A 17311-nucleotide genomic window follows, 5' to 3' on the forward strand; every position below is an offset into this window, starting at 1 on the left:
GACACTTGGGAATGGGAGCATACCCCGCCCACTGCTAAGTGGAGCTCATATTGCTTTTTGGCTTTGGCAAGCAGTCTGTGCTTGTAATTTACTTTGACCTCAGGTATGTCAATAGCTTTCCTCTCAGGGCCAGAACCCATTGGTATTATGCAAAATGAAGAACATACCCAAGTGCACATGAAAAGACCGACTATCCTGGGGTCGGGCACAATGGCTTAATGACTAAATCCTTGCTTTGCATGTGCTAGAATCCTATATGGTTGGTACTTCGTGTCTTGGTTGCTCCACTTCCCATCCGGCTCCCTGCTTGTGGCCTGGGAAAGCAGTGGAGGATGGCCCAAAGACTTGGGACCCTGCGACTGTGTGGGAGACCCAAAGAAGCACCTGGCTCAGCTCCGGCCATTGCAGCCACTTGGGGAGTGAACCAGCAGATGGAAGATCTTTCTCTGTCTCTTCTTCTCTCTGTTAATCTGCTTTTCCAATACATACATACATAATACAAACATACATACATAAAAAGACAGTTTCTCTAATCCAACCAAAGACTTCCAGCACCTCTTCAAATGGCAGAAACAAAAATGTTAAGCTCCTCATGCCAGGTTACATAGCAGGTGCCCATGTCTGTGGATCCTTTGGGTGAGGTACTCATGAACAGTTGTCAGACCTTGGAATATACACTTAGAGAACAATGAGGAAGCTGTTCGGGGATAGATGGAATCTGACACATCTTGTCCAATGACACCAGCAACTTCTCAGGACTGTTGACATAGCTGTTGGTAACTGAAAGGAAATTGTCCAGATTCTATGAAAGAGCTATTAGATAAAATATGGATTTCCAGACTTGTAACTGACAAGGCCCATGCCCTTAATCAGCAGGAACTAATCACAGGAGTTGTGATGAATCCACACACTTCAGTAACCAATATACTGGGGGTGGCAAATCTTAGAGGAGGTAATGAAATGGAATGGCTAAGCAGCCAGCCTAGGATCACAGTTGGAAAATACACCTTCCCTGCTCTATGTAAATCCCATTCACTATTTGTCAACCAAATGACACCAGAATGCTCCTTGCTTCTCTGGGGTCCTAGGAGTGATATCAGGCAGACTGTCCCTTTCCCAAGCACATGTGTCCAGTGGCAGTGCTGAAGCACACTCTTCCTGTAGAACAGGATGGGAAGCAGAACCAGTTCTCTCTCTCCTGTCTTTGTTCTTCCCTACCCATCCCATTCCTGAGCCTGGCCCACATGTGTATGTGATCTCATCACCTTTCAAATAATCTGTATAAATAACCATGCCTAAAATGGTGGTGTATGACAAATACAAAGCGATTAGAATAGGCCACTGTGACCACAGTTACTCTTTTGTGTATTTTTAAGATACTTGATGGACATTAGGTAATGAAGTGTATGGATGGGCTATTTTTTTCCCCAGTGAACTGACAGGTAGAGGAACATCAGGGCAAACATAGTTTTCACACAACACAGCATTTATTTTGCTAAAGTATGACAAAACCTCGCGAGTTTGCTGTTGTCTTAAATTTCATGTTAAATTGCATATACTGATGCCCAAAAAGGGAATATGGATTGAAGAAAAAAATTGAATTGAGATAATATTTGCAACTCCACATGGTTTAACAAATGTCACTGCCTATCAATATCAATGAATGCAAATGTATCTGTATTTTAAAATCTGTAGGAATATTCACTTTTGTGATTAAAGGGAGATTTAGTACCAAAAATTATTTTCTCTTACAGTTAAGGGATAGATCCTATTTTCTTCACGTTGTCAAGTTTTAAATACACGGAAGATCATTACACTTTGTGTTTAAATATCATGGAGTACATGCAATAGGCCATTTTATTTTATTTTATTTTTTTAATTTTCACTTTTATTTTGACAATCTTTACATAGTTAATTTTGGTAAAAAGGTTCAAGGGCTACAGGAAAGTAGAACAAGTTAATCAACAACCTCAGCTATAGGTTGGCAACAAAATATCGGGCAAATAGAGACTCTATGATGGACAATGTCAATCAGTGGATTTTTCAATGACCTCATCGTGTTTGGAGAGGCGAGATTGGCAGCAACTGATAACTGGTGAACTATCAAAACCACTTGAGTGAGTATCTTAGAGCATGCCCTACATGCGGGACTTGGGGTGGGTGGGAAACCAGGTGGGGCTTTTCCCTCAATATCCCCCTTTACCTCAGATACATGAAGGAAACAATATGGAAATAATAATCTTACCCAAGGAGAACAGAACCAATCCAGCAATTGCAACCACCAGCTGATTGGGGCGATGGACCGTGTGGGCCCTGTACTTGCTGGTGCATACAAGAATCTGGTTTGGGAATAGCTCAGACGAAGTTTCTTTGGGGATCTCCCCAGTTGAAATGCCGGACTCAGAACCCTAACCATGAAAGGACAGAAGATGGAACAAGAGGCTGTCTTAAATAAGACTCATTGAAATGATTTTATAGGGCTCTTTTGAGCTCTGGAAAATAATGTCTGGAACTTTATTTTCAACATATGCATGTATGAGGAAGAAGTTTAAAAGTGACAGAAGATACAGTTAGTAATGTAATCAGGAGAGTTCGTGCTAATGTATGAGAGTAAGTAGGTCACTTGTCGTCAGACCGCAGACTGATTAGGATTCTGGATTTTTTCATAATCTCCAGTATAGTGTTGATACTGATCCGTGAGGAGAGGTTGATTAGCTTCATCCATTTTGTTTCTGGCACGAATCACACAGGAAGCACCCACAAAAATGACTGCAATCAGCAATAAGGCAGCAACCACTGCTATGGTAATAATCTCAGGTATGCTAAAAGATTGACCTATTTGAAAAGAAAATCAGAAATTCAGCATCCTTATTTACACACTGTTGTAAATGCTTGAACAAAAATTCTCAAGCTTCATTTTTGTTAGCTACATTCACTAACAAAGCACTTTGCAATTTCAAAGTTACTTTTTTTTAAGGATTTGACTCAATTGGGAAGGTGAAGAATGGATTCATTCTGAAGGTGAGGAAATGATGGCTCAAAAAACTGGAGTCACTAGTACAACATCCCTTGGTAAGATCGTACAGTTGATCAGAAGACAAATGCTCTACATTTATGCTGTGTTCTACTGTCTTTGTTGTAAAAGACATTTAAAGGTAAGCAAGAAAGTTATATATTTTAAATTCTCAAAAAAGTTTCTGAAAGAAATCTTACTTCTTTTTGGACAAATAAATGGAGATGGAGATGATATGCTATAGTAGATAAATGGGGGCTTATGATTTGGAACTAAGCTCAAAATTACCTTGTTCTCTTTGGAAATATGACCTTTGATAATTAACCACTCAAAGCTGTACCTTTGTTTTTTGTAAGATAAGACTTAGAGGATTGACCTCAAAGGACTGTCAAGATCAAATTATATGAGTTCAATACACTTCAGGCCAGAGTGAGTACTCAAGAAATAGTAAAGAACCTTTCTGTGTCCCCAATGTGAACTCAGCTTACAGCTCTACATCCCTTAGCATACTAAGGTTACTTTACTTTGCAAATAATTTGTCTTTGGCAATTAGCACAATAAAAACACATTACCATTCTTACCTGGCCATTGAACTTCATAAGCATATCCAAGGTTGTCTGGAGCAGTAACAAACATTTCTATGTTAGTAACTGGAGGCCAAAATGGCACCATATTGTATTGTCTATTATGTCCAATAGGGGCATTTTCCAATGGAAAAGTGGATATATCTAAAATATTCCAAAGACAACTTGTTAGTCAATATAACAGTATTAGTGTCACTATTATGTTCTGAAGTCATTCGGTATGGAAGGATAACATGAAATGACATTCTTCATGTTTTTCACAGAATAACAGAATGAAGTACATAAAGCAGAATACAAAATTACATGAAATAATTTGAATGTTTTGAATAAAGCACAGACATAAGATTTAATTGAAAAAAGTTTCAAAGCAGGAAACCTGAATATTTATCATCTACGAAAACTATCACATATTTTATTTTAAGATTATAGAGAATAATTTGATTAAAAATTTAAATTTGTTTTTCAAAGCCAAAACAAAAGGTGGATATATAACTGGCCAAAATATCATTTACAAATGTACAGTGAGGGATAACTGTGATTATAAAAATGAAGGGGTTGTCCTTTTTATATTGAATAATACTTTGAAAAGATTTGCCAAAGAATGAAAGAAATGCTGTATAGAATAAAAAGTGGGTTATATAAACATGTATACTTGCATGTTTATATATTTATGTGTAAATATATACATCTAAAGGGGTTAGGAGACTGCATTTATATTTAATCACCGAACAGCAGAACTGTCTATAACCATATATGCAAATATATAAGAAAAATGAGATGGAACTCCAGTTAGTGAATTTATAACCAATTTGCAGTAGAACAAATACTTGTGAGTAAATATTTTTTAGTGATTGCTGACAGAGCAAATTACTTGGACCAATCCATCAAAATGTCTTGATCAAGTTGAACTAAAGATTCTTCTTTTGTGTATGCACACTAACATACACACCCAGAGAAAAATGACTCCAGTGACTAATTGGGTCTTTGAGTCAGTTACTAGTTGTCCTCCAATATCATGTTTATGCATAAGATGAATTAAAGGCACAGAATCTAAAAAGTGTAAAACTTAATTATGTGTTACGAGTGAAGTCACTTTCTCTAAAATGTCATGTAAATCTCTGAGGTGAAGAGGAATGCTGCTAAAGAAGCCTTTTAAATAACGTTTGAAAGAGTACATTGAAATGAACTTGAAAGAGCTTTCCCATGGTGTGGTATAAAAACCAACATTAAATTTTCAGGTTGAGCTGAACTTCCATTTGTAAGAGGCTGTAAGGGTAATAAAAATCAGAACCGTGGACTATGAGCATAGAATTAAGAGTTTTTTGAGAGATCAAAGAAGAGCTCTCAGTGATTTTCCTATTCACATGAAAACAATTGACAGCAATTTTGAAAGATACGGAGAAGAAAAATTTGGGAAGTGTTAGTCATTTTTCAATATTACAAACAAGAAGGGCGTGCCTGTGTAGTGCCGGAGAATGCTAATAAAGGTCGCCTCCCAGCAACTATCCGGAGATGCCTTTGTCTGCCTTTTCAAAATAGTTTTGAATATTGAAAATGGCTAGATATTATGGCTATTATATCCTTATCTTCAAGTGTATTGTGTGCTTGTCAAACACCTGGCCTGAACTGATCATAGCAGCATATTAATAAGCCTCCTTGCTGAGCAGGCAAAAGGCATCTGAAAGCACCTTACCAGCATTGTATCTCCTTAGCCATTCATCAAAGACTGCATCCGTGAAAGTATGCAGCAGGACAAAAATGGGATCATTTGGAGACAAATGAGTTTGTCCCCCTGTTCCATTCAGGAATAGATGGGCTAAATTGTGAAGACTCCGAACAGCAGGATCATATTTTCCTGTGGGAGCACTGTAACCTAGATGGAAAGTAAGCATGAGAATAATAAAAATCATTGCAAATATTTCACTTCTCCAGTTAACAGCAGTGATCACGTTGTGAAACTGTTCTTTTTTTTTTTCCCTTCCTAAAGCTTGTCAGACCAAATTTTGCTTCACTAAAATAACAATACACCTATGAACTGATAGTTGATGATGTTGGCTCGCTCTACCCAGGGCTTGGGTGGATTTAAGCTTGTGCATGATATTCTAAATATAAACCCTAGCTTAAGAATAATAAGCTGCAAGGGATGCTGGTTAAAATATGCAGAACACTCCATTTTGACAAGTTAGTCATTGTTCTACATGGAAGTAAAGGCAGTGGACATCTCCACTTTCTTCTGAAAACTGCTCACACGATTAGAACATAAGCCCATTGTCCTGAACTGTAACTGCCCGATGTTACTTTAGTCTCCTACCTCACTTCATGTGAATGATTGTCAGCATGTTTATTCTTGGAAGATTAGTTTTGCAAGTATGTTACAATAGTTCTAAACTTTTCTAGAACCCCTGGAGTTTAATGTGAAAAGACTTAAATTCTTTTTAAAGATACATTTTTATTTTGAATTTTTAATTCTGTGATACAGTTTCATAGAGGCTGGGATTCCCTCCCAAACTCCCACACCCTGACAGATTCTCCCCCAGTTTACTACAATGGTGTAGTCCTTCATAAGGAATCATAATTCTGTCAGTCCCTTATTTAAGTGTACCCCAACATTGTTGGTACAGACAATGTCAGACAGTCCAGCATCCTATTGTCCAACAGTTTCATCGGGAATCCATCTTTCATCTGGAAGCAGGGATACATGTTCCATTATACCCCCACATCCATATATGATAGACCCCAGGACTCCATCACTATACATTTCCATAATTGAGAAGCCATGAAACAAGTTCAACAATTGATATGAGTTAGAAAAGCCACAATAACAACAAGAACAACAACATCAACAACAAATTACAGATTTAAATATTTTTAATACATACATCTCTATTTTACATATTTTCATATGTTTTACACTGGTGGGATTCTCTAGATATTAAAGAGAAGATGAAGATAGGTGCAAATAAAAGCAGAGGACTTGGATGTGAAGTGCCTGATTGACTTGAAGGATGAGCAGTAAGAGAGCATGAAGAGTAGCATATTACAAAATGGAATGTTAACCCATTTTCTATCAATCTGAGATTCATTGAATAGTTACATTTGGTTAACCATTCATTAATTTCTTGTGTACTTATTCCATTATATTTTGAGTTAGAAAATATTTAAAGACTGCCGTAATCCACACGATGTGTGCTGAGGCCAAGTAGCTATAATTTATCTTATGCACATTATATTAGAAAATAATTTTATAGTCTGAGTTCGTGGATACTAACTTTGTCAAAATACAGTGCTTAATGTTTTGGATTATGTCCAATCCAGGGTATTCATTTATTTATTAAAATGAAAATAAACAGCTGAGAAATAAAATTTTGATAATCACAGGGGAGATAATTAAGAACAATGATCAGATATGTGTCTCACATCATAGGCTGAAGAAAAATATTCCCATTGTGGGTGAACAGGATGCATCTGGCTTGCAATTCTGTATTAAAGGTAAGTTTTGAAAACAATGCTTATAAGAAGATTGAAAGTAATGTCTAATATATTATAATAACACTTACAATAATGCTTGTAACTCGTTTAAAAAGTTAAATATATGTGAAGAATGATTTGCATATACAAAATGTAACTAACTGGCTGAGTATCTTCATCTCTTTTGGGCTCAGTTTTCTTGGCTTATAGCACTTACATTAAAATTATTAAGTAAAGAAAACTACATTATCAGGAGATGCTAATTTCAATTTTATATACCTTTAAATAAAACTAGAAGTTGATACATAAATCTACTATAAATAAATCATACCAGACTTTCCTGTTATCAATTAATTATTCATCCTTTTTATTACTCTTTTAAGAAATGTTTGTTTATATTCATAGGCAGAGAGGCAGAGAGAAAGTTAAGGAGAAAAAGATTTTCTGTCCACTGTTTTGCCTCCAAATGCTCCCTAAAATCAGAGTTGGGCCAGGGGGAAATCAGGACCCTAAAACTTCTCGTTTGAATGGCTGGGTTCCTCTTGAGAATATTAACTGTGGCCTCTATTAATGTTAACAGGAAGCTGGACAGACGTGGATCAGTTAGGATTCAAGGTGGCACTTGATACAGTATGTAGCTGTCCCAAACAGCAGTTTAACAACTGTGCCACAAGGCCCACCTGTTGTTGTTTTTAAATGAAAATAGAAATTTAAGAATCTCTTACTATCTTGAATATTATTTGCAAAGCTAGACTTTCATATAATTATAATTATTGGCCAGTTGGCTCTCAAATATGATTTAAAGAGATTTCAGATATTTCAGAGTTTAGAGAGCAGTAGTTACAACCTCTTAGTTCCAATATAGTATCTCTTAGGATAACTTGAAAGGATTTTTAATAAGAATTTTTTGAGCAGATAATTGGGACTAAATCATAATGGAAACTCCAATTGACAGAAAATCATGGGTTCAACGTGGTATTCTGAGTCTTTTGAAAGATACCTGATTTTGAATGCTTCAATTTACTCTAAAGCAGATTAGGTGAATTCAAAGCACAAAGTTCTTTTACTTGCCTTCCACTGTGTTTCGGAAACTATCTGTGGAATTGGAGTAAAAAGGAGGTGTGTCAAATATGCCGACTTCCAAGCACTGAGTGACATCCTGTGGTTCGGGAAGACGCTGCACCATCGGTCTGGCGACATTTCCAGCTGGATTCCTCCTGATTGGCCCATTTTCAGTGCCTGGGGAAAAGATGGGATAGGCAATCATTAATAGGAAATTTATGATCTTATTGTTACACTTGAAAATTTCTATACAGTGTGACTCTTGAAAGATGGATTTTTCCAAGTGAAAGAAGAATTTAAAAATGTGTACTTAATGGCATTAACATGAAACTAGTTGAAATTATCATGCCCTTCTTATGTGAGTAGAGTAGGTGTGCAATATAAAAACATCTGAAGGAGGAAAAATGACCGTACTAACAGATGTAGGTCCTGGTATTTGTTAAACTGACATATGTTCTCTCATGAGCAAAGTATTAAAATGAAAATTTCATGGAAAATTGAATTTTGCCAAGATAATCTCATAAACTTAAATTCCATACTAAAATCCATATTTCATAAATTCTATGGGACTTTACACCTGAACACCATCTGTCTTAAAGCTTTAGAAAGACAAAAACATCTAAAGGTGTTTAAGAAGCAATATGTATTTCAAGCAAAACACATTTTTTTTCAGCAATTACTATGATCAACTTTTTTGTGAAGGACAGTAATAAACAGACAACAAGGAGCTCTAATACTAGATGCAGATAATATAAAATGATGAAAAAATCAAGTGGAAATGGAAAGGAAAAAAAGTATTCTAGTTTTCTTTACCAAGAAGGATTTACAAACAGCTGCAAATGATTGAGGAGAATTTCCATGGGTAAATAGTGCAGGTTTTATAAGAGAAACATTTGATGCATAGGAAAAAAATTGGAGAGAGTAAGCGTTCTTCTATTTCCAACAAAAACCCTATCAAAACCCACCAATGTCTCCCTTGGTCTTGGCACAGGGCCTGGCATTTAATAGGTGTTGTTGAATTACTTTGTGCATGTCAGACTATGAAAAATACCATGTGAGCAGTAAAAAAAATGACTTGGTTAAGGAATAGCTTGCCTAAAGTATATGAAAAAACTGGAAAGCCAAATAAGAGCTAAATTGTGACGAAAACAAATACAAAGGTGAAAAAGTTATTTAGTTCCTGAGGAAGCGGGAGAACTTGATGCCTTGGATCAGTGAGAAGATTGGAATTACGTTAGCAGCATTTTGCACCATCCTGTCCCGGTTGTCTTAAGGGAGGTCTCTAGATGATATAGTGGGATACCATTATTCACTGGACTAGGAAAAATAATAGTAACTGTAAACTCATGTGTCTTTTAACTTATTAATAAAATCCTTATATTGTAAGCTTTTAGGTAATGCACTTGGTGAACTAGCATCATGAGAATTAGGTTGTATATAAACGATATATGTGGCTCTATTTGAACTGTAAATTGAATGTACATATTATGTGTGTATTTTATCGCCAAAACCTTTCAGATACTGTTAATTAAACTATCAAGCCAAATTGTTGATTTAAAGATTACTTAACAGGCAGTTGTCAAAAAATCTTAGAGATGGTATATGTTATTTAAGTTTTGCAACACTGTACCATACATTTCTCTCACTGTGGGCCTGGCGTGGTAGCCTAGCAGCTAAAGTCCTTGCTGGCTCTAATCCTGGCAGCTCCACTTCCCATCCAGCTCCCTGCTTGTGGCCTGGGAAAGCAGTGGAGAACGGCCCAAAGCCTTGGGACACTGCACTCCTGTGGGAGACCCAGAAGAGTCTCCAGGTTTCTGGTTTCGGATTGGCGCAGCTATGGTCATTGTGGTCGCTTGGGGAATAAATTAGTGGACAGAAGATCTGTCTCTCCACCTTTCCGTATATCTGACTTTCCAATAAAAATAAAATAAATCTTTAAAAAAAAAGGTTTCCTTCACTGTGTTTATTACTGGAAAAGTCTGATAGTAAAGAAACTGATTCAACTTTGACGAGTGATGTTCCAAATTTGTTTAGACATGGCTATCTTCAGCCTTCACACTTCCATCCTACAGACCAACATTTTATGCATTGTATGGGTGGGAGTAAATGCAAACGGTCTAATATTTGAAGGAGAAAATAGATTTGAGCAGCATTTTCAATAAAAAACAATTTTATATGATGAATCAAGGAAGACCTCTGAGTGATTGGAATAATATTAGTCCCCGATAACTCCCTTTTTCAGTCAATCAAGTTTGATGCATTAACGGAATGTTGGAGAGACATTATGCACTAAGCATATAAAGACATAAATATGGAATGCCTAATTTGATCTAAAGATGTAATTTAGGTCTTTTACAAAATAAGATCGAACGGAACCACAGAGCTGGATAAGACTCTCCAGAGTGAAAAAGAGAACAGCTATGAGAGTTAAATAAGATACATTATTAAAATATTTGGCTCTTTATCAGGAATATAATACATACATAATACAAGTATACTTTCTTTTTTCATTCCCTTCTATAAGAGATAAAATGTCTTATATTTATGTTTCTTCAAACTTTCATGTATTTTAACTTCTATTTGAAAGCAAAAGAGAGGACGTGGAAGAGAGAGACCCTTCACCAGCGGGTTCCCTTCCCCTCCGTTACTTCCCTTCACTTCCCCTCTGTTCTTGAAACACATTTGACTGCTAACCAGTGCTGAGGCTTAAGTTCCACAACCAGACTTTTCCAAGCTAAGGAATTCGGCAATGCACAGACCAAATTACTCAAGAAAAGTTTAAGGAAAAATGTAGGCACTTTCTGTAAGCCCTGAAGCACTGTACAGATTGCCTTGAAAATTCTAAGTGTTCAGTGAATTGCTACGCACTAATTCCTTGAAATAAAAGTAGGTTTTAGTATCAAGTCCCCGGTAGAGTTCAGGACTTTCCATGCAGTTCATTTAATCTTTTAAATATGAAATTCGGGTTCCTAGTTTGGAATTGCTGTTGAAACTTACTGTTACAAAGTGTTCCCAGGGTATCATAATCTTCCAAGGATTCACAGACCACTCGCCATTGAGAGAAGACGGAGTTTGGGCTTATAAGAGTGGAGTCAAAGTTGCTTCTCGACCCCATCATGTCATCGGTACAGATATCACATACATTTTTGCCAGTTGCAAAATTCCAGTAAGGAAGGGAGAATGAAGGTTCTTGCAACATTTCCTAGAGCACAGAAACTCTGTTAGTATTCTCAGCTCGTACTTGCTGCCTCTTCGCTTGGCTTCCTACCTGCAAGGAGCCAGTAAGTGCATGGCCAGCATCGGAGGCACTAAGGGAGGCTCTAAACACCTCATGTAACAAAAGTATAAAGTCCATTTTTCAGGTCAGCAGTTTCTATTGGCTATACCAAAAATTAAGTATGGCGTTATGCTCTCCTTAATATTTTTGCCTTCTTCAATTTTTCTGGTCTTTAAAACATTCTTGACTTAACTTGGAGCCAGATCCAGCCTTGAAATGTGCTTTGTGAAACAGTGACTGTTGCTGTGTGTCAGATGTTAAATTTAATTTGAATAAATTTAGCCTCTAAATTCTGTTTCTCCATGAGGCCATGTTGACTGCTTCATCCCCACCTTATGTTTTCTGGGCATTAAAAGCATTCTATGCAAAGGCTCCTGCTCCAGAACCTGACTGCTACGACTCAGGCTTTCTCGTGACACACACAGAGAGAAAACGTTCAATGAAAGCAGAATGTTCATTTTTGACTATTGTTCTTTAGGCCAGAGACCTAGTTTCCATTGAGTGAGTCTCACATATTGTTCAAATGCTGAACTCATGTTCACATGCTTATTTGACCGGGTTCCTTTCAACACATATGTAATATACTTGCTATTTCTCGCTTCTTTTGGCCTAAGTGTAGGTTTGCCATCCTCTTAGCTTACCTCTCTAACATGTAGTAGTTTTCTATTGTTTTCTCTTTCTAGGAAACATCTCCTTAGCCTCGGTGTTTTCCAGGCCTAAAGTCTTCCTCTGCCTTCCTGGCTGTTATTGATCTCCAGGGATTTGCAGTCCCTTTGAATCCATCACTGAAGTTCACAAAAGTTAGTGACAGCTTCCAGGGGATCATTAAGAGTCGGTTTGCGGTTCAGCAACTGGCATTTGGGACCCAGAGCATATTCATGTGGCATTTCAACTGTGTGTCACAGTTAGATTATAATTTGTTGGATCTCTTGTGCTTTTGGGTTTTATAAGTGTAGGTGATAGAGGTTGGAGTTTACACAGGCAACATTAAAGCCTTTCGATACTGTGCACCTGCCGTTTCATCTTGCTGTGCCCATGAGAAAATGGCTTAAAGGCATGAGATGGATTACAAATGACAGATTTATCTACTCATAATCTACCAAATGCCTCACTTGGATCAAAGCTATAAAATATGACGTTCAGAGTATCAGATGAATTCATTTAATCATTCTGAAACTGCATGAGGATAGAATGCTTTCAAACCAATATTTTACTCTGTTTTTGTTCGTTAATTTCCTTCCTGCTAACCATTCCCCCACCCCCTTGTAATATTGCTGACACACACATCCTGTGAATCAATAAATGAATCTGAATACATTTTCTGTCTTCAAATCTTTTGAAGTTACTTTTGATTTTAATCTGAGGGAAAAGATTCATTACTGTTATTTCACACAGGAAAGAGATTTAATTTGTAACATTCTGGGTGAAATCCAATAACTTCCATTTTTATTTTAAAATTACTTTTCTGAAGAAATAGAACATTTGGGAAAATAGCCTGTACTAAATATTTTAATAGGTGTTGAGCTTAACTATGTAAAAATGCAGGAGATGAGCTCCTTGTCAGCAGAAGTTAATGTCTTAAGTAAAAATGATGTCCAAAGAATGTGATTGTTTTCGGCCTTCAATATTTTTGCATATTTAAAATGAATAGCATATATTTTGCACTGCACTCACATAGTGAAATGATGACTGCACTTAAGCAAATTGTTGTAGTCATCATTTCACATAGAGATGAAGTGTTCTTATACATGGCTCCTTTGCAAGTTTCAGAGTTGTAGGGATCATGTGAAATACGGGAAAGATGGCAACCTAAATGGAAAGGAACTGTTTTTATGACTTATATCTTAGATGGCACCAGAAAGTTCCATCATCCAGTAGGATTAGGCATTTGTAACTCTGAAGCCTGAAGAGGTATGCACTTGCACCATCACTTCATCCAGACCAAGAGAGTATATACGCACACCTGTTCAAGGGGTATATACTCACACCTGTTCAAGGGGTATATACTCACACCTGTTCAAGGGGTATAGACTCATATCTGTTCAAGGGGTCTATACGCACACCTGTTCAAGGGTTATATACACACATCTGTTCATGGAGAAAGGCATATCCTATGAGACTATTTTGCTTCCAACTTTAGGAAAGTCATTTTTCAATTACAGAGCTGTAGGATATTTCAAAACCTTTAATTCACACCTAAAAATAGCTTGACTGTCTTCCCCATCAATATTACTTTCTTTTCACTTCACAAAAGATAATTAGTAAGTAATCAGAAGAGAGAGACACTTTGCTAAACGACAAAGGCAGATTAATGAGGTGAAATTGCTTTATCATCACCATGTCCTGATCATTTGGAAAACAGTGAATTAAAATGACTTGAAGACAAGGCATCTTATCTGTAAAGGATCTGCTGATGGACATGTGCTGTGCTTACCTGCATGTCTCTCTCCAGCTGCAGCAAATGGTACCTGTGCCACGTGAGAAAAGCTGGTCCTTCATGAGAAAAATCTATTTCACCGAAGCTTTCCTGCCCCGGACCAAGAAAAGTCTTTTTGACTGAGTAATAATGTGTCCAAACAAAATAGTTATAAATGGAAATGTTCTCAAATTGCGGTGTGTTGCCATCTGGTCCCAAGATTTCTTCTGATCTCCTGGTAGCAATGACAAATTGAGGGTGAGTGGTGCGCTTTGCCATATCCAGGGCCTGGACGAAGTGGTTCTTTTCTTCTGAAGTTAAGTCCAGAATATTTCTCCTGACTTTAAGGATACAAAATTCAAACATGAAACATCTGCCTTGTGTCAAATGGGCATAGAATGATCAACATCACATTATAGCATATCACGTCCATTAATGCACGCTCAAATCTGTCTTAATCAATTGATGTTTGGAAAAGTAAATGGGAAAATTCCTTTCCTTCAGACCAGCTGTCTTTCTGTCTCTTCATCTCTCTTCTTCTCTTCAGTTCACTCTAAGATTTCTATTACCTTTATGCAATCTGTTACATTTATTTCTGCTCACTACTGGAATACTTTTTGAATTTATTTTAAAAACCACAAGACTTACAAAAATAATGACAGTCATGTATCATTTTGGTTAAAATCAGAGACATGCAGTGTGACTGCAGGCGGATTTTTCTAAGCTTTAGTTTTGCAACTGCAAAGTGCAGATAATATAACACCTGCTTTATGGAGTTGTAAAGATCAACAAACATGCACACCCAAAGCAATAAGACCAGGGCCCAGGCCTATGATAGTGATTCAATAAACGTTCTGTTAAGTCCTTCATCCAGTAACTAGCAAAAGAAAACAATTATTTCTGGAATTCATTATTTACTGCTTTGTGGTTTAATTGAATGACATTTAGGCTTCAGGCCATGTTCATCAGCTGAAAAGCTTTAATTTGATCATGACAGTGTTAAACATTTTTTGTGTGTGTGATTCATGAAGGGTAGTGGAAGAAGCTGAAATAAGATATTAAAGGTAGATATAATGCCAATGGAACTTTCATGTATACCAGGAACCACTTATATGGACTTGAACTTCCTGACCCTCATCTATGATATTAACTTAAACACCTTGATCAGTTAATCAAAGGACTAGCCAAAAATGCTTAGTATAGTTTCTGGCATACAGTGTTGCACAACATTAATTTAGGGAGAAATGTTATCAGCCAGAAAGCTTGAGCTTCCACTCCAACCCTTGAAATTGAAAAAGTTGTCAAATCTTTGCAGGCCTCTGTTCCTCAGCTATAAAAAGAGATGGTTGGTGATGCAAAGAGTTGTACAAAGAAATGGCAAGACGATGGCCGGGTGTGCAAGTAGCTCAAACGATGTGAGATTCTGTTAAGGGATTTGAACTTTCTACAACCCTGTGCTCTCATTCATGCACTCTCTTACCTATAAGAATCCTCTGGTCACAGGCAGCTCCCCTCCATCCAGGGCGACAAGTACCACAGTTGTATCCTGAGAAGTTGTCATTGCACTGGCACGTCCTATTAAAGAACCTTGTGGGCCAGCCCTCCCGATCATCTCTGCCATCATGGGGGTACTGTGGACTGTGAGGACGGGAGTCTGCAGTCACTGCCATGCACCTGCCCCTGCCTGATGATGAGCCACAGGGTCCAGACAGAGGGGACAGTTCTGGGCAACACATACCACTTCTCAAAGCCTCAACTGTGGCACATTCCCTTGGAAACTGAGCCCAGGCCTGCTGGAAAAGCAGCACAAGGAAGATACAGTGGAGACAGAAGAATTTCTGAGCTTTCATTTTCCTTGAAGCAAGAGTATAGCACAAAAATTTGACTTGCAGTACTTTGCATAGGGAAGACTGAGGCATATTTACCAAAATCCAGCTGTAAAAAAAAAAAAAACAAGATTCAATTATGAAATGCTTTTCTGTCTTTTCATAAATGGCATAATCCCTTCCAGATTTACCTTCAAAATAGATCCCATATTTGTAAAATGACACCCCAAATAATCAAAGTAGTCATTTGTCTTTAAAAGCTTTACATGTACAATACCTAAACAATTAAATTGTGGGACACATTCATTTAGATATCTTCATTTTAGATGTATGTGCATATATACTCACACATTTAACCTGCAAATCATTTATCAAGAGTATTCATTAGCAGGTCACTGCCATTAATTACACTTATCCATGAAGCTGAAAGAAGAGTTGGAAGCAAATTTCCAGTAAGTTAATTTCCATGATTGGAAGTCCCTTATCTTAATGGAGTTTGGGCAGGAGTCATTCATTCCCCATGGAGTTTCTTTCCAGTACCTTAAACTCTTGAGCTGTTCTGCTGAGCCTCCTGGAGAGCTGAGATGTCTGTGTTTGCTCCTCTCTTGATGTCAGAGCTGTTAATTGCATGTGAGTTTCTGCTTGTTAAGTAATCCCAAATCTGCTCACCCAAACTGGGAGGAGCTGAGTCCTCTTCTCCACCCTCTACTAATCCGTTTTCACATCAGTGAAATTTTTCTGCCCTTTAACTATTTGGTTAGCACATGATTCCCTTCCCACTGATGTCCTTGTGATGCTGAAAGTTTTAAGAAAAGGTCAGAAGTGCCGATTTATAAAACAAGGCAGAGAAACTAAGCTTTTTGTTTTATTTCTCCTTTGGAGGATGAGACAAGAGTCATTACTTTTTCTTATGAATATAAAGGCCAGACTAACGCTAGATTTGATTGCGCATTTTCTAAAAACTGGTGTTGCTATTCTTATAAGTTATAGAATTTTTGTAGTTGATGGAAAAGGCATCAGGTACAATGAGCACTGTGTTGACTGTCGTGATACATGCTAGTTTGATGGTGTTTGGTACATCAGCCCCATCTCACAAGCAAGTATCCATCTTGTAGAAGATCATAGGGTCACTGCTGCTTCTGTTGTTGAGGATCAACAGCATCTTTCCTTCTTTGCAAACATCCGTAAGGAAAATACTATCTATGTATTCTCTTAGAGGTGAGCTCTTAGGTACTGTGGTACAGCTAGCTAAGGTGGCACTTGCAATGAGGGTTTGAACTTTGTCTTTGATTGAGCTCCTAGAGACAGCAGATAATGGCCTAAGCATTTGTGCTCTTGATCTAAATAGGATGCTCAGGTGGAGTTCCTGGCTTGTGACTTCTGGAAAGCCTGGATGTAACTATTAGACTTTATTGCAAAGTTGAACCAACACATAGATCTCTTAGCAATATATTGCACTTGATCTTAGCCAAAAGGCCGAGAAGTGATCTTAGAGATGCATTAATTTACAAAGGTGATAATGATGAGTTCATAATGAGACTTAGGTGTTCTATTTGACTGTAAGTAATGAAATTGGCCATGAAATTTTAGGAAAGAATCAAAGCTATGATGATAAACAAAATAAACAGTTCTATCTGTGCATATAAATTTAGGCTAAAAAAAAGA

The 17311-nt window shown here is 37.3% G+C and overlaps 1 protein-coding gene across 1 annotated transcript; it reads right to left on the reverse strand.

The window, feature by feature from the left end:
- Nucleotides 1-2478: 2478 nt before the first annotated feature.
- Nucleotides 2479-15757, reverse strand: TYRP1 (tyrosinase related protein 1). Its single transcript, XM_041004416.1, has 7 exons — nt 15301-15757; nt 13839-14161; nt 11125-11329; nt 8137-8304; nt 5291-5470; nt 3595-3741; nt 2479-2835 (listed from the first exon to the last, which is right to left on the reverse strand). Exons 1-7 carry the CDS (start codon nt 15737-15739, stop codon nt 2630-2632), a joined length of 1668 nt encoding a protein of 555 aa, XP_040860350.1. The 5' UTR covers nt 15740-15757; the 3' UTR covers nt 2479-2629.
- Between the last annotated feature and the right edge of the window lie 1554 nt (nt 15758-17311).

The sequence above is a fragment of the Ochotona curzoniae genome, unplaced genomic scaffold (genome assembly GCF_017591425.1).
Source record: "Ochotona curzoniae isolate NIBS_2020 unplaced genomic scaffold, NIBS_Ocur_1.0 scaffold_3208, whole genome shotgun sequence".
Taxonomy (NCBI): Eukaryota; Metazoa; Chordata; class Mammalia; order Lagomorpha; family Ochotonidae; genus Ochotona; species Ochotona curzoniae.